Source organism: Branchiostoma belcheri, unplaced genomic scaffold (assembly GCF_001625305.1).
Source record: "Branchiostoma belcheri isolate BF01 breed outbred unplaced genomic scaffold, Haploidv18h27 scaffold23, whole genome shotgun sequence".
NCBI classification, from domain to species: domain Eukaryota; kingdom Metazoa; phylum Chordata; class Leptocardii; order Amphioxiformes; family Branchiostomatidae; genus Branchiostoma; species Branchiostoma belcheri.
This window is the reverse complement of record NW_017803824.1, coordinates 2,155,440-2,171,824: the sequence shown is the minus strand read 5'-3', so window position 1 is coordinate 2,171,824 and position 16,385 is coordinate 2,155,440. Positions and strand designations below refer to the sequence as shown.

General features: G+C 43.2%; 1 protein-coding gene across 1 annotated transcript in view; it reads right to left on the bottom strand.

The window, feature by feature from the left end:
• LOC109470650 overlaps positions 1-16,241 on the bottom strand; it is a 27,370-nt gene extending 11,129 nt beyond the window's left edge. The window contains exons 1-23 of the mRNA XM_019769678.1: positions 16,044-16,241; positions 15,381-15,581; positions 14,838-14,940; positions 14,221-14,347; positions 13,916-13,967; positions 12,922-13,030; positions 12,433-12,640; positions 11,868-12,011; positions 11,337-11,507; positions 10,280-10,502; positions 9,538-9,682; positions 9,206-9,295; positions 8,681-8,890; positions 7,990-8,187; positions 7,405-7,557; positions 6,426-6,599; positions 6,181-6,242; positions 5,734-5,940; positions 4,937-5,094; positions 4,140-4,402; positions 3,514-3,723; positions 2,321-3,090; positions 1,539-1,779 (exon numbers count right to left, since the gene is read on the bottom strand). Of these exons, the coding sequence (XP_019625237.1) occupies positions 1,539-1,779; positions 2,321-3,090; positions 3,514-3,723; positions 4,140-4,402; positions 4,937-5,094; positions 5,734-5,940; positions 6,181-6,242; positions 6,426-6,599; positions 7,405-7,557; positions 7,990-8,187; positions 8,681-8,890; positions 9,206-9,295; positions 9,538-9,682; positions 10,280-10,502; positions 11,337-11,507; positions 11,868-12,011; positions 12,433-12,640; positions 12,922-13,030; positions 13,916-13,967; positions 14,221-14,347; positions 14,838-14,940; positions 15,381-15,581; positions 16,044-16,054 (4,230 nt within the window). The 5' untranslated portion in view covers positions 16,055-16,241. The remainder of the gene's footprint in view (positions 1-1,538; positions 1,780-2,320; positions 3,091-3,513; positions 3,724-4,139; positions 4,403-4,936; positions 5,095-5,733; positions 5,941-6,180; positions 6,243-6,425; positions 6,600-7,404; positions 7,558-7,989; positions 8,188-8,680; positions 8,891-9,205; positions 9,296-9,537; positions 9,683-10,279; positions 10,503-11,336; positions 11,508-11,867; positions 12,012-12,432; positions 12,641-12,921; positions 13,031-13,915; positions 13,968-14,220; positions 14,348-14,837; positions 14,941-15,380; positions 15,582-16,043) is intronic.
• Positions 16,242-16,385: the final 144 nt, after the last annotated feature.

Below are 16,385 nucleotides of genomic sequence, written 5' to 3'. Positions count from 1 at the left end.
AAATTCCCCCCCTACACTATAATTTTAACCCCCTACGCTAAATTTTCAATACAACATAGGGGCATTGTGACTGTATTTCTTAATGTTCAAGAAAGCCAGATCAAATGTGAAAAATTACCAATCAAGGATACATTGTACATACCTTACCTTACATACATTTTTCCCTTTGGGTATCCCTCAAATGGCCCCTTTTTTAGCTCAATTTTTTAAAAGCTCCGCCCCATGTTGGTTGCTTCGCTCCCTTGACATGTGGCCAGTACCACTATGCTAAAATTAAATCCTAGCTATATATAGCTAGAACCCTGAACGGTGTGCCGATGGCCAGTGACCACTGCAATTTTAACTGGGATAACTAAAAAGACAATTTGGGACATATTTGGGACAATAGAAAAAAAATCAACATCAGAATGTCATCCCTTCTTTTGTACATGTTTAAAGGAGTACTAACCTCCAGAAGGAAGTGCTATTTTCCGATACATCATGCTGCAATGAATACATAACTAGCCGACTCTTTAGATAATTTCGCTTGTGCGTCTTGCGCGGCGCATGTTTGTAAAGTGATATTAATATCATTTTCCCCCATGCTGAACCACAATTGATACATCCGGGAACTCTGGCTTACGCAATACTCATACACTTCAGGTCAACATACACATTTTTCGAAGAAAATGGTAGGAGACAAGCACATTAACAAGCTGATTATTGAGAAATTACTTGCTTTACTTTGCTTGACCTGCGGTTTGGATACTATAATATCAGGATGTCGAATACAGTGGGAGCCAGTTTCATCCTGCGTGTTTTGATTTTCTCAATTTATTTGCATGTAAGTATTACTTGAAGAGATAATTAGATTACGCCACTTATGGAAAGGATAACTAGATTACGCCGTTTTTTTCATCGTCAATATTTGCGGCATAAATGGGGGGCGATAAGGACACCAAGAAGGACAATGGTTGGTAAGATACCAAAGAACACGAAACGGCACGAAATTTTCTTATCGCCCCCGAAATAAGGTCTGTAACGTAACTTTTTGTTTAAAACATAGACACCAATGGGGTAGCGTGGTGTATTCTGGGATACTTTTAAGGGTATTTCGAGAGTTTGTCCTGGGGTCGATGCGTTTTAAGACTTGCGCGCAAAATGGGCATTTAATGGTATACTGTAAAATAATATGCATTTTTCACTTCCAAAAATAAATGCCTGTCGAAATATAGCACCTCCTTCTGGAGGTTAGTACTCCTTTAACACTAAGTACAGGATGTGCAGTTGGGCAGTGTAGTAGGATAGACGAAATATTACATTATTGAGATTTAAGACATTTCACTTTGCACTGTTTACCTCTTGCATGACCTGAGATTCCTCCTTTGTAGCAATGTTAGGATGGAGAGGAGCAAAAATATCATGGTAGCAAAAAAATTGTGATGGAAAATCATATTGTCACATTCCTAGCTGAGATCTTAAGAATCACATATTGTCAACATATACAATGTAGTTCAATATGACTTCAAACAGTACAAAACACCATAGCCTGTACATACACTGCTGTAGTGTCCCTGCTGAGCGTACGCCCTCCCGCGGTACGTCCTGGCTACGGCGTTGTTGGGTTCCTGCTGCAGCAGGGCTGTGAAGTCATTGACCGCTCCGATCCAGTTCCCGTTGTTGAAGTAGTATAGGCCGTGCTTCATGACTGCCTCGGTGCGGGAGGGCATGAGGCGCGTGGCCTGGGCAAAGTCCTCCAGGGCCAGCAACATGTCCCCCTTCTTCTCATACATCTCAGCTCTGGGGAGGCAGGGACATATACAGATGTTCATCAATGCAATGTAGACAGTCAAAAACAGTTACTCAAGCAACTGGATATTATTAATTGGGAATGGTCAGACATTTCAGGTAGCTTCCACTACCTTTCGTCAGTGACACTGGAGAGTTGTCAGAAACATCTGACCATTTCCAAAATCATATCCAGTTGCTTGATTAACTGTTTTTTGGCATATCTCATTACCTGGATGTCTAACCTTCACCAACGTACCAATTTAGACAATGCAACATAGAGGTACAAAAGCTTTGTACCTGACTTGCAGACCCACTAAGACACACAAAAACACTAATTTAAAATACAAAGTTGACAGAATAATCTTACGACATCATATACAAAGCAGCTATTGGATGTGAGACATCAATATCATGAAAAGTTGTAAGAATATGTAAATAAAATACATTCTTTCGATTCTAAGGGAACCCACATGTACATTTACCATTTTTTCCTTTAAATACAGTAGTCTAGTCTAGATTTACTCAAAGCTATCCCCCCTGGTTGCCTGACCTGTAATAGTAAGCCTCGTGATCGTCAGGCTGCAGCTTGATGGCCTGTGTGTAGTTCACGATCGCTGACGTGTAGTCGTCCTGTTTCCTGTACACCTCCGCCCGCGACCGGTACGCTCCCACGTGCTTCTTGTTATGCTTCAGGATGAAGTTCAAGTCCTCAATAGCAGCTGCTGGCTTCTCCTGTACCAGATGAAGGAGGTGCCTGTGCCAGTAGGCATCCAGAAGCTTCGGTTCTAAGAGTATCGCCTTGCTGAGGTCGTATTCAGCCTTCTTGAGTAGTCCAAGCTTACGGTGGATGGCTCCCCTCCTGCACAAGTCAAATGGCGTCTCTCCATCCCTCTCTATCCTCTCTGTGAGTTGTCTGGCCTCGTCCTGGAGTGCTTCCACCAATGCTCTGTCCTCCTCGCGTTCTCCTATAGGCTCTATGCTCTCTATAGCATCAGCAGTGATGACCGGTGCGGTGGTGGGCTTTCTCTCTGTGTCCAGTTCACTGACCACGCTGGACATCTCAGACCAGCCGTCCTCACTGGAAGGAAACACCTCATCGAACCATTCGTTCCAGATGTCCCTCACCCACTCTCGCATGTCGGCGTCACCGGGCATGTTCCTGTCGCTGGAGTACTGCAGGAAGGTGGGGATGTTGCCGACACTCCCGCGGGTTCCAGTCCTGACATGAGGCGGGACTCGCAGCATGCGCTCCACGGGAAGGTCCAGCTTGGGGAGGGACGCGGACCGCTGCAGTCTGTGGTGTGTGGTCAGCAGCTCTTCCTGCAGGGAAACATGTGGACTGTGTCAAACCTGACTACAATGTCTAGAAAGTCATATGTCAAAAAATAATTCAACTAAAGAAACAGTGCCAGTACAGCTACAAACATTGACAGTATTTCTATGTTGTAATCCTCAGTAGTTGGTTCAAAGCATTTTAAGCCCAGTCTTCAGCTACTACAAGAGTGATCACTGACAAAAAGGAGTGGATGCTACTTGAGAAGTCTGATACATGTAGTTTAAAAAATTTATCCATGTTGCTGGAGTAACAATTCCTAGTGAATTCTTCAGCTACATACATACAAAGAACCATACAGTGCAGTTAGAAGAAATGCAGATTTCAAACAGTATCTCCTTACAACCATTACTACATTCATTGTATACATTTGTCTCGGTTTCGTATGTTGTTTTTTGTAAGGAACCTACCTGTATCTCCAGTGCCTTTTCTAACCCGATGGTTTTCTTGGCGGGTTTTTTCTTCTTCTTCTTGGGGTAGATGATGTACTTCATGCCAGCCTCCCGTGCCAGCTCGGCAGGTGTAGGTTTGGGAGGTTTGATGATCAGACCCTTCTCCTGGGCTGGTTCCTTCCCAGGGGAGGTGACTGTGGTGGCTGCTATAGCTGCTGGATCTGCTGCCTGGGTTTTACAACATTTAAAAAAATTATCTTAATATTTTGATCTTCAGCTGACAAAAACTGAAACTGGACATTGGTGATTTCTTTAATCATTATACATTCCCAAAAGACAGCTACAGCTCAGCATCAGAGTGCAAGCACATCTAACCATCAAAAGACAGGGAACTTAGTAACTTACTTGTACTTGAGTAGGTCTCCTCAGCTTTAGATAGGGAACAACAGACGATAAACCAGATAGTGAGTGAGTGTGAGAGAGCTGACAGTTTTCCTCATTGTTATGTTAAAGATCTTCATGGATTTAGTGATGATAGTCCAACATGAAGCAATCGATGTTGGAGGTAATGAAGCATTCTTGTATTGTTTTCTGTAAGTCTTCACACAAGGTATTACAATACTTGTAACATATGCAAGTCTCACCTCTTCCCCTGTGCCCTTAGCAGGCACCTGTCCCCTGGAGGCCTTCAGCTCAGATATCTTCTGTGCCTGGTACTTCAGCTCCCTGATGCTGGTGTCAAAGTCAGCGGGAACAGAGAACACCTCCTCCCCCTCCTCAAACAGCTGAGGGGCGGACTGGGCGCGTCTCCGCCGCACCACCGCCGGCGTGAAGATCTCATCGTCATCCAGCTCCCTCGTCTTCATGTAGAACATCTCAGATGTGAAGGATGCCTCCGATACCTCTTCTGTGGACAAGTTTAACAAAGCACTATGGTAAGAAAACAGTGACAGCTCTATAAACTTTTAACAAACTCCTCTCACTAGTTAGTTAATAGTTTATTGTGATCTTCATGTAGAACATTTCCGACGTGAAGGAAGCTTCTGATACCTCTTCTGTAGACAGGTTAAACATAACAATAGGGTAAGAAAACAGTGCCAGCTCCTCTTACCAGTTGGTTTATAGATTATTGAAGGATTCAGTCATGTGACAAGTTATGTGCCCATGTGGTAGCCTAGGCAGGGGACAGCCATCCTGTTTGTCCTTGTTGTGTTACACTCATTACTAAAGGCTCTACAACCTGAGAAGTCACTAGAGATTAACATGTAGAACTTCAGAGGTGCACAGATAGTCTGCTGAGACTGAACTGCCAAGACAAGAAGAAGAAGACAACCTGAGTCTACTATGTAAAGTCAGTGGAGCAACATCAGGTCCAAAAGCTGATTTTGAAACAATGCCTACTATCACACACTAAATACACAAACATGCTGACACTGCCTACCATCCCTAGTCTTGGTGGTGAGCCCAGAGGCAGGTGTAGGTGCGAGGGACTCCTCTGTCCTCTCAGGTGACGGCTGACCTCCCTGCAGGTCCCACTCCAGCTGCAGCCGGGCAAGCTTCGTCAGGTCAGTCGCTGACGGGTGCTTGTGTCGCAACAGTCTGGAATATCAAAGATGAATTATTCATTTTATTTTTATTTTGTTTATTCAAATTAAAATTCTGAGGGGAGTTGGCAACAGGAACAGTAAGTTAATCTCCCAGACTGACTCCCGTAGAGACACATAAAAAGACATACACGTTACTAGAGTTACTTGACCATGAAAGGGGAATAATAAGTAGAATACATGTACCTACAGAAGATCTCTAGAGTCTTTATTTACAGAGACTACAATGAAAGATACAGGTATATACAAGTCTGCTACATAATCTCCAATGTACTTACATGCAAGGAACAATATCACTTGGGAAAGCCAGAAAAAGAAGGAAGGGAAGATAATGTTAGTCAATGCATTTCTAACAGATGCTTGGACACATTGATTGCATTCCCATTGCTACACTAGTCTTGTAACTTGTAACAGTGGGGTTCAAGCACCGCTAACTGATCCATTTCAAAAGGTCTAGACCCATTGGAATGGATCAGTTACTTCTCCCACTTTTCTTTCAAGAATTGTCTTCGAATCTCCATGTTTGACATCCCTGTGTAGCACCTTTATTTTGGAATGGTGGTTTTTGTGGTGCTTGAACCCCACTGTTACACACTTCACAGATACATGAGTCACAAATCGCCCACAATCTTACCTCTCTCTCTGTTCCCTCTCCTCTGGGTCCTCCTCCTCTTCCTCCTCCTCCTCCTCCTCACTCTCCTCCTCCGAGAACTCCATCAGACTGCTCTTCTCCGGACTGATGGTCCCTGCCGTCTCCACGGGAACGTAGTCGGGACACACCCTGCTGCGGATGTAGGACGGGGGCAGGTCCAGTTTGGGCGGGGCGGGGGTCCAGTACAGCCTGGAGGAACAACCACAAACATCAGGCAAAATACATACAGTGTATTGCTAACAGCATGCAAATTATGTGAAGACATATACAGGCTGTACAACTTATTGGTAGGCAAATCACCCAATTGTCACCAACTTTTTCCTACCACTCACTGCATGGCTGGGGCTCTCATTCTTAAAAGAATTGTAGAAGAATTATGTTTCGAAGAAGCTTTGATAGGTGAAGATGCCATATATTGAGTAAAATTACCGTGAGATGTCTTCTTTGATGTCCATCTTCGTCCCATCAATAGAGAGATTTGGTCCCTCCACCTGTACAGCAGAAAAAGCAAGGTGTTATCAGCACATCATGATTCATTAATTCACCTATAACTTAAATGAGCCATTTGCTACTTCAAAGTGCTTGAAATTTTGAACAACTTGTTACTTCTAGCCAAAAGGCTGACATCAATTCCACACAGGAGGATGTTAACATGTCATGTCAACATGGCATACCATCTCCTGCGCCAGAGCCTTCCACCCCTCCAGGTCCAGTGGTTGGCGCGAGGGTTGGAGCTTGTCCATCACACGCTGCGCCGCGGCCTCAATCCTGTAGGTGTTGTCCGCGTCGCGTACGGTAGTAGTGACAGACGGCGCGACCCCGCTGTCTTCTGATGTCTCACTCAACGTCTGGGAACAGAAATATCAACCCTATCATACCGTGCAGAAGTTGCCTATTGCTACATACATGTACTGTATTCAGTATTGGAATAAATCTTTTAGGTCAATCATGATGATGTATCTTCAAAATCAGTAAATTTTCTTGGACAGTCAAATTTGTTCATACAGTCTGCTAAGGAAAAGAGCAGGAAGGATGGTGAAGGGAAAAATTAAATGTTCACTTTGTCACATGAAGTATTTTCATCTCTTGTTCAATCTACTTTCTGGGGTTAGCGGAAAAACTTGTCCAGTCTAGACTGGTCTAGGGGGGCAGAAAACCTGTCCAGTCTGAATAAAGGGTCTGCATGGGGGTTCCTGGCAATGCATAATGCTAAATTCAGCAGGATTTACCATGTTGTAACCACTAACTGTAATGAACAAACCTCGTCTGAGTAATACTCCGGCTGGAAGAACTTGGACCATGTGTGGTGGAACCTGCTTTGTTACATGAACTATTTCTCTTGTTCAACCCACTTTCTGTTAACTCCTTGTTTAGGAGTGCAAATCTATTACATGATTGAGATTTTTCACTCCCTACTGCCTTTCCTGGTTCTTTGTTTACCACTACAGAACAAACCTCGTCTGAGTAGTACTCTGGCTGGAAGAACTTGGACCATGTGTGGTGGAACCTGCTTTGTTACATGAACTATTTTCATTTCTTGTTCAACCCACTTTCTGTTAACTCCTTGTTTAGGAGTGCAAATCTAGTACATGATTGAGATTTTTCACTCCCTACTGCCTTTCCTGGTTCTTTGTTTACCACTACAGAACAAACCTCGTCTGAGTAGTACTCTGGCTGGAAGAACTTGGACCATGTGTGGTGGAACCTGCTGATGTTCCTGAGGTGTGGGGGCAGGACGGCTGCTGGGACGGACGTGCAGAAGTGGTGGATGGTGTGGGAGCTGTCACGCACTCTGGGCTGGACCTCCTGCAGATACAAAACAGAAACATGTTGCAAACATTCAAGGCATACAAAGACAAAATGTCAAGAGTGAGGTCAGCAAATAATCAGTAGCCCTTTTTCATAAACACAAATAAATACTTAAAGATAATTCTGACTTTCTTCAAATAATACTTCAAAACAGCTGAATCAGAAAATAGAAATTCCACATATACATGTAACTATAAACCCCGGACACAGACTTGTATAGTTATGTTGCAGGTAGACATCAGATATACACATGTATCAGCACAGCTCCAAATTTACCTGCACTAACCTGCATATAACCAGTACATGGACCAGTGCAGGTTAGGTACAGTAGACATCAGAAACACCTGTACAGCTCCAATTTTACCTGTACCAACCTACATTTGCAGGTGGTATTTCCAGCCCTCCACTTAATGTGGAAATCCTCCCTACCTTTGGCACTGTGTCCTCCTGAGGTGCCCTGAGTGCTGAGAAGGAGACAGACTGTGTGAGCGGCAGGACAGGTCGGGGAGGGACGGTGACCTGGGAGGGGCGGACGTCCAACACGCTCCACTTCTCCGACAGTTCCACAGGAAGTCCCTCCATGTTCACCACATCCTCATGGGTCACTTCTGCAGGCGCTGTCAGGTCCTGATGGTAGGAGACAAGGGAACAACTTTGTCTTGTTCCTACTACTACTACTACTCAAAAGTCAGTCTCAAAAGACTATGACTGGGGCAGTCAAGTCCTGATGGTAGCAGACAAGGGCACACCTTTCTCTTGTAAAGATATTACCTTTTTGAACAGTTGTGAGCATATGGGGTGAATTTACACATAGTTCAGCACCAAGGACAGGGTATACTGGTAGGCAAAACATCTGGAACTGCATGGTTTAGCATGTAACATGAAGTTTCACAACTAGAGACTAGAATTTTTTGTTGAATTCCATGTAGTAAAAACAGCAGTAATCCCCATTTCACTTTGGTTATGATACCATAACCTTATCCCATAAACACCAGTTGATGTCAGATCGAACATGGTGGAATATTTCGGGTTAGAAATAGATTCTGCCTAACAACATTTTTAAGTTTGCCCATCATCTTCGCTGAGAGCATATCATAATAGATATGCAATCTAATCTCACCTTCCAGGCCTGAGCCAGTTCTGCAGGTGAGATCTCCACCACCGCCGGTTCCTCCACCCCCAGCTGCAGCTCAGGAGAGAGGACCTCAGTGACTGATGGAGCCGCTGTGCTGACCTCTGTGCTCACAAACGGAGGGGGTGGGGGGAGGGGGGACCTGGCATCCGCCCCGGCCATGGGGGTGGGCTCAGCAACTTCAATGGTAGGAACCAACTATGGATACGGAACAAAAGGAAATTGTTTTCAGTACACTGGTGGTGGTTAAGTGCTGACAAGAGGCACTTCAATTATGTCATAACTATAGACTTAATATGTGTTTTAAGCTAAATATGAGTCTTCTATACCAAAATTAATGATTACAATGATTACAGGGATGTAGTATTTAATTTCACCTGATACACACTCATATTGCATGAATATCATATGTCTGTCAATTTAAACTAACAAGTTATTATAATTAGAAACATCAAGAAAACTGCTAGAAGTATATCAAAGTAAGTTTCAAAATGAATACAACAGTTATCATACCTTCTTCTCCTCTTCCCCTTCTTCTAGTTCTTCCATCTCTCCCTCACTCTCTTCTTCATCCTCTTCTTCACTCTCTCCTTCATCCACCTCCTGAAAAACATCATTGTCAAATACTGTACAAATTGTTAACACCTACGAACCTATGATGATTGCTTGACATATGTAACCAGGCCCTTAAAGATCACTATGTATTGGTCGGGGTTATACCGTCCCTTACGAGGTGACATACTAGTACCCTTTCATTAGCTTAATGCAAGATGGGGTTTGCCAGGCCTCTGGGTGATGATGTAAATCACCATTCTTAATGTGACAGATTGTACAGCTTGACTCACCTGTGTTGGTTCCTCCTCCTCCTGCACAGGTTTGGTGAGCGTTGTCTCCACTCCCAGCTCACTCAGCACGGCGCTGGCTCGAGTCATCACACGCTCCATGATCTCCTGGATCTTCCTGTCAGCCTCCGTCTTCACAGGGGCAGCTCTGTGGAATGTTTCATTTATTTTTATGTGAGAAAGGTACACACAGGTAACAAACAATGTTTCTCAGGTATTCATCAAAATCTAAAAGCACTATGGAGCTTGGTTGCCCATCATTGCCATTGAAGACTTCTACTAGCACTAACATAATAGTCATGAAAAGGGCAGGATGGGAATTTGGACATCTTTGACAGCCTAAGTCTTCACAGGGGCAGCTCTGGAAAAAGTTCAAGTCCTTCCCACACCATGTGGTGCATGGGGTGGTGCCCATCTTCGGTTCAGTAGCCATTGGGCCACACAGTTGTGCAATCACTACAGCAGGGGGCTAGTCCTCTGGTAGTGGTGTGTATTTACTCTTCCCATACTCTTTACCAAATGCTGAATGCTAAGCAGAGAAAGTAGGATGTACCATTTTTGAAGTCATTGAATTCCATAGCCTGGTATCTTTCTGTTTTTAGCTTTTTTCTACTTCACAACAGTTGCTAACCTTTACTAGCAATCATTGAGAAACACTAGGTCTGAAATTGATAGATACATGACATGTACCAGCATACAATGAAGTACATGTAGATATATCTCCAAAAATAAATAGACATTCTACCTTCCATCCTTAGAGGTTGCTCTTAAGGTGGCGATAATTTCATCCACCGATCTCTCAGCCTTAGCGGGAGGTGTGTCAGATTTTTTCTCCTCCTCCGTTGACTTGGACCTGCCCGACCCCCGCCGTGCCTTGTAGAGTGGGTCGGCCCCGGGAGCGGCCAGAGCCTCGGCTTCAGCCAGCAGCTCCTTCATGGACTTCTGGGAGGCCTCAGAGTCTGCACTGCCTGGAAAGGGGAATAAAAAATATATTTTACGGCTCTCAGTTGCAAATATGCTGATGTTGACACATTGGCACATCAAATCCTTAATATGTGTTTTTGGCACACAGTTAGACAGATTAGCCTAAGAGGCTCAGTGGATGTCAGTTAGGCCATGTTGATTTGATTATATGGATGACATCCTCCGGGAACCCCAAAATTGATGCGCGCGTGCGAATAAAAAAAAAGTTTTGCAAAAAAAAAAGTTGTTTTCATTATGAAATCTACGTGGTCATGAGGGTTGAACAAATGGGACAGAATATGGTTTGGCGAATAATCTAGTCTTCAAGTTCATTTCTTTACAATTTCGTCTTTTTTCGTTTGATTTTGGCATTCTACGACATTGGTATGGTTTTTTTGTAACTTACGGTATATTTTTGCTCATTTTGCAACTGTTTTGTACGATTTACAGTATGGTTGAAAACTTTTCTTTTTTTTGAAACGGCCGAAAATTCATGCGCGCGCGGATGTCATCCATATAATCAAATCAACATGGCCTTATCTCTCAGTCATGATCAGGTAATTCTACATCATTGATGGATCATGGACTTAAAGTAGTGGACCAGCCAAAATGCAGAAGATCGTCAGCAGTGGAAAACCTTTGCCAAGCATCATGCTGCCCCAACAGCTGACTAAGCTATGAGAGAGAGTGAGTGAGTGAGTGAGTGAGTGAGTGAGTGAGTGAGTGAGTGAGTGAGTGAGTGAGTGAGTGAGTGAGTGAGTGAGTGAGTGAGTGAGTGAGTGAGTGAGTGAGTGAGTGAGTGAGTGAGAGATAGGTCATCCTAAGGACCTGTGGCTCACCTGGTTTGATCTTCTCCCCCTCCCCAGACCTGACCCTGGGGGTGACCCTCCTCCTGGGGGGTGGGGAGAGCTCCCCGTCAATCACCACATCGTCTGCAAACCCCACCCTGGACTGGGGCTTACTCCTCAGGGTCAGCAACTCCTCTTCTTCTGAAGAGCTGTCTGCTTCATCTGTAGGAGAATAAACATGTGATTATGACCAAATTTTCACCAACTATACTGGTGTAATCTCCAAGCAGATCTTTCGGTGGCCGCAAAAGACAGTATCGAATTGGCCAGGCAATATCCATTGGCAAAACAGTATCCAGTGACTAAAGGACACTCCTCTGGCCAATGTATACTGCCTTGCCACCGTATGATCTGCTTGGAGATTATGCTGGTGTACATGTACATGTTACAGGTATGTCACAATAACAGAAATACTAGTAATATCAACCAATGGAAAAAACGTATTTCCATCCAAGAGCTACAATGATAGAAGGGTTCCAGCATGTACTCCCTTCTGTACCAGAGCCATCAAGTGATGCTCACCTTCCTCATCTGACTCGCCGATGACCTTTGCCCTTGTAGGTGTTCGTTGCTGGGAGGACCTGACAGTGGTGGAGGATTTCATACTTGTCGTCCTGCTGGCACTACTCTTTGCTACCGTCTTCCTCCGTAGCTTTGCTCCTTTGTCTACAGTAATAAAACAGTACGCCATGTCTTACAGGAAATGTTATGAAATATATATACTCATGTTAACAACAAGTTTGTGTGGCCAAATGTTGTATTCAAATTTCTAGTGTCAACACTCTCTAAGAAACAGCAAGGAATAGTCTCCAGCCTAGTACTGTGGTCCCTGGCACATGGGAGAAGGAAGCCTGGAAGACCACCCCTCACCTACTCACATTTGTTGCAAAGGGACACCGGTCTTCAGGCTGATGGCATGGGGAGGGTTATGCAGGACAGGAGCTGCTGGGCTGCCATGGTGGTTTGGGTGGCAGAGGAGGACTGGCACCTGACATAAGTCAAGTAAGTCGAGCACAACTACAAAAACTGACATATCTAAATCTTTCCATGTTTCGTGATAAAGAGTAAGGGATGTACAAGTAAGTACCTGGAGTCTTGGGTGGTGATTTGGGAGGCCGTGGTGTGGGGCTGCCACTGGTGATAGACCTGGGTCTGGGCGGGGGTTTGGACCTGGCTGAGAACGGGGCCGGTCCTGTTGTACCGGCTGCACTGGCGATGGCTGGTGCGGCACCTGGTTTGCCGATGGGGGTCTCAGCGGTCCCTTCTTCTGTGGACTCCATAAACTCATACTTGGGCTGCAAGTTCAAAACACATGGCTCAGAATTGAAGAGCAAAGTTCTGTATTCACAAACACTTGTTTAACAAGAGCCGACATTTTGATGACCATCTGTCATCTTCATCAGAGCAATTCTGACTGGTTCACTGTGGACTGAAGCTACATGTAGGTGTTACTGGTTCACTGTACATTAAAACATCAGCTCCTGTTAAATGAATGATTATGAATAAAAACCTTTGTTATTCAATCATTCACCAAACTGCTGAAAATATTCATGGACATAACAATTTTGCCCTGTACCTCAATGGTGACCTCTGTAGTTGGTGTGGGAGCAGGCAGAGAGATCTCCCTCAGTGGAGGAACTGCAGGTTTGCCTTCCATCAGAACAGCCAGACCCTCCACTTCAGTACTAAGGACAGGGAAGGGTGCCAACAGGTGGTCAAACATTCATATCATCAAAGAGAATATCTGATGGCTATTAATACCTTTACAAGCAATACTGTAATTTCTTGTAAATTATCTATTAAGGCGTAATTCATTGCTTTATTCTTAACTTGCCTATCTGTATGTTAGATATGAAAGGTAGCTTTTCTTAATGAGCATTACCACTAAAAGAAGCACCAAAGCCAAATATATATTACCAAAAACTGAATATGTTATCAACATTGAACATATTATCCCTGGCCTGGAAAAGGAGTTATGATAACATCTGGGAACATACTGATACCAAACATGGCATTATTCAAAAACAAATTGTAGCATCAACATTGTTATGAAACCCTAATACATAACCTCTGTTATGAGTAATCAACTGCAAAACGTGCTGCTGAAACATTATAACTGAAACATGAACATGTTCTGCTGACTAATTTTCCTGTCACCTAAATGCCATTTCTCCTGTCTGTCTGCACTTGACCCTGACCTGACTCTGATGTTTCACCTGTCTCTGCCTTTTCCTACATGTGATGAGAAACTCATCTTAAACCTGTTCGTCTTTCTAATTACTATACCTACATCCTGAGAACAAGAAACTTACATCAATGCAATGATAAAATTTAATGGATACCAGGGTACCTACAATGACTCATTTTGGGATCAGGCAGAAGTTACATTGTACATGTACAAGATTGAAGGACAATATTAAAGGTATTCTGAAAACATAACATGAGAAAATATATCTCTGAAGTGAATTATGAGATAATTATATCTTGCTTACAAAGCTTGGGAATTAGGATAGCTCCCTTTATTGGATAGATTTGCCAATAGTTAGAAATAACACAACAGTTTTTGCTACCTTTGCCTGGAGGGAAGAACTCCCATGGAAGTGACTCTGGGCCTCTTCATGTCTGTGGGAGGGTGTAATAAGCCTGGTTAGTTATCTTCTATGGGGCATGCAGCAATAAATCAAGAATACTTATCATGTTACTGAAAAAAAATCATCAGCTAGAGTAATCTTCTCTCAAGTCGTGTGGGTATTACATACTAACTTTCTGAAAGTTTTGATTGCAATCTTTTCTCTGTTACAAAAGTAGGGGAAAAGGATATTAACAGCTTTTTTTTAGCATCTTCTGTCAATTAGCTAGACACAAGTACACCTACCTTCCACAAACACCACCTCCTCCTTCTGATATGGGTACTTCCTAGTTTTCTGTGTTGGAGGAGGCACTTCAGACTTCTCCAGAGGGTTGTAGGTGGACAGGGTGGCAGATGGCTCCTGAAAGGAGGGCTGGACAGGAAGAACAGGTAGAATACAATTTAACATTAACCCGCCAATGATGACAAAGACCCGACGGCAAATAAAAACTTCACAATTTGATACTAACTCATTACAACTGAGATATCTGGAACTTAATATTTACAATTACTGAATGTATGTTGCAGTCAAAATAATCCTTGTGGACTGTCTCTATCACACAAATTTAATCCAAAATTTACACACCACATTGTGTAACATTTAGCTGTATTTTGGTCTTAAATATATGGAACCATATACTCAATGTAGTGCACCGCTTAATAAAGACAAACACTGAAAGTCACTGAAAGACAGTCACTGAAAACAACTGTCACAATTAATACATAGATGATTATATACAAAATAATATGACAGTGAGTTTACAATAGAACCCTTGTGAACCAATAATGGAGTGATGATGACAGAGTGAATAATTAATGTAGTTAAGTCCCAGTGACAGACAGACTGGAATGTTGTTCAGTACCTCTCGGGAAATCATCTTTTCTGTCAGCTCATCATGGAAGATGGGTTCAGTTCTCTTGATGGGGGGCTGTTTTCTATCAGGCACAAACCTTGGAGTCAGCTTGCTGCAATGACATAAAGTACAAGGGGACATGTTTAAAACATGACAAAAAATCAAGTATTGAGAGCCAATACGTTAGGTTTTTCAACATTCTATTGTGCTTCATTCTATTCTTCTTACTTTTTCTATGCAATACAAATGATAACAGATATTTTGATGAAGGTTAGACAGTCACGTAATAAGAAACACAGAGAAATTGTTACTCAAGCAGCTGAAAACTAGTCAGACTCAGACATTTCAAGTAGCATCCAGTCACCTATGAAAATAATGGATGCTACATGACAGCTTCAGTCTCCACCTCCAGTTTTTAAAATGTATCCAGTTGCTTGACTAACATTTCCTTGTGGATAACACATATTACACAGGCAATTCAGGCAGAATACCATAGTGTGTGTTGTGTGTCCACTAAAAGATGTAAACTACAGACAAATTGTCAGTACTAACATGACAGCTTCTGTCTCCTCGTCCAGTGGCTGTTGTTTAGCTGCTGCCTTGATCGCCCTGATCTCAGCGATGGACTTCCTCTCCAGGTCAGCCAGCTCCTTCTTCAGGGCCAGCTCCTGCTGGAAGTTTGGGCCGTGCCGGAGGAACCGGCTTCTCTGCTCCGCTTGGGTCAAGAAATCCCTGTTGGAGGAAAGTGTGATACTGATGTTGTTGGTCTGCAATTCACAGTGGGAGTCATGCCATTATAGACTGCACACGTACACGGGCAAAAGCACTACAGATACCAGGGCTTGGATATGATTTTACTTGGACACAGGGACAAATGCTACATGCAGAAGCCATAGAAAATGCAATGCAAAGGATGTCAAACCGGCAAATCAACTAGAAAGAATAAAGCCCCCAAACATAACTCTCCACATAATTTATATCACTTGTTTCGTGAAACTTCTGTGTTACGCCCCTCCTCATTCCCTAAACTGGTAAAAGGATATGGCACAGACCCCTTTAAGCCTTAAGTTTTCAGACGAAAAAAATTCGTATTGCTGTAACTATATAATATATGTTGTTAATCATTTCTGTAGGAACAAATGCTAATTAAAAATGAAAAATCATATCACGTCGACTGCACTGTACTCGCGACATTCATGGATAAAAATGACTTACCGGGACGTCATTTTTCGCAGTTCTTTCGTCTGCAGCTACCCTGCATTCATAAGTATTGAATACAGAAAGTTGAGGGCCAGCTCTGATGACGGTTATCACATATGACAGGCCAAAACCTCAGTTCTTGCATTATTGATGTTAGAGTCCGCCATTTTTGTTGATGGTTGCTTGGCACAGCTGGGCGAGTTCATTACAAAGAAGAATAGGTGTGTCTGACACACATTTGATATGTTCAAGTGCTATAAAAGTGGTGTAGATTGACTGTTAGTATGTATTTTAAATAAAAACGTCTTTGAAGGCCAAAAATTTGCTCTGTTGTTACTTTGTGATGAAATATCTTCA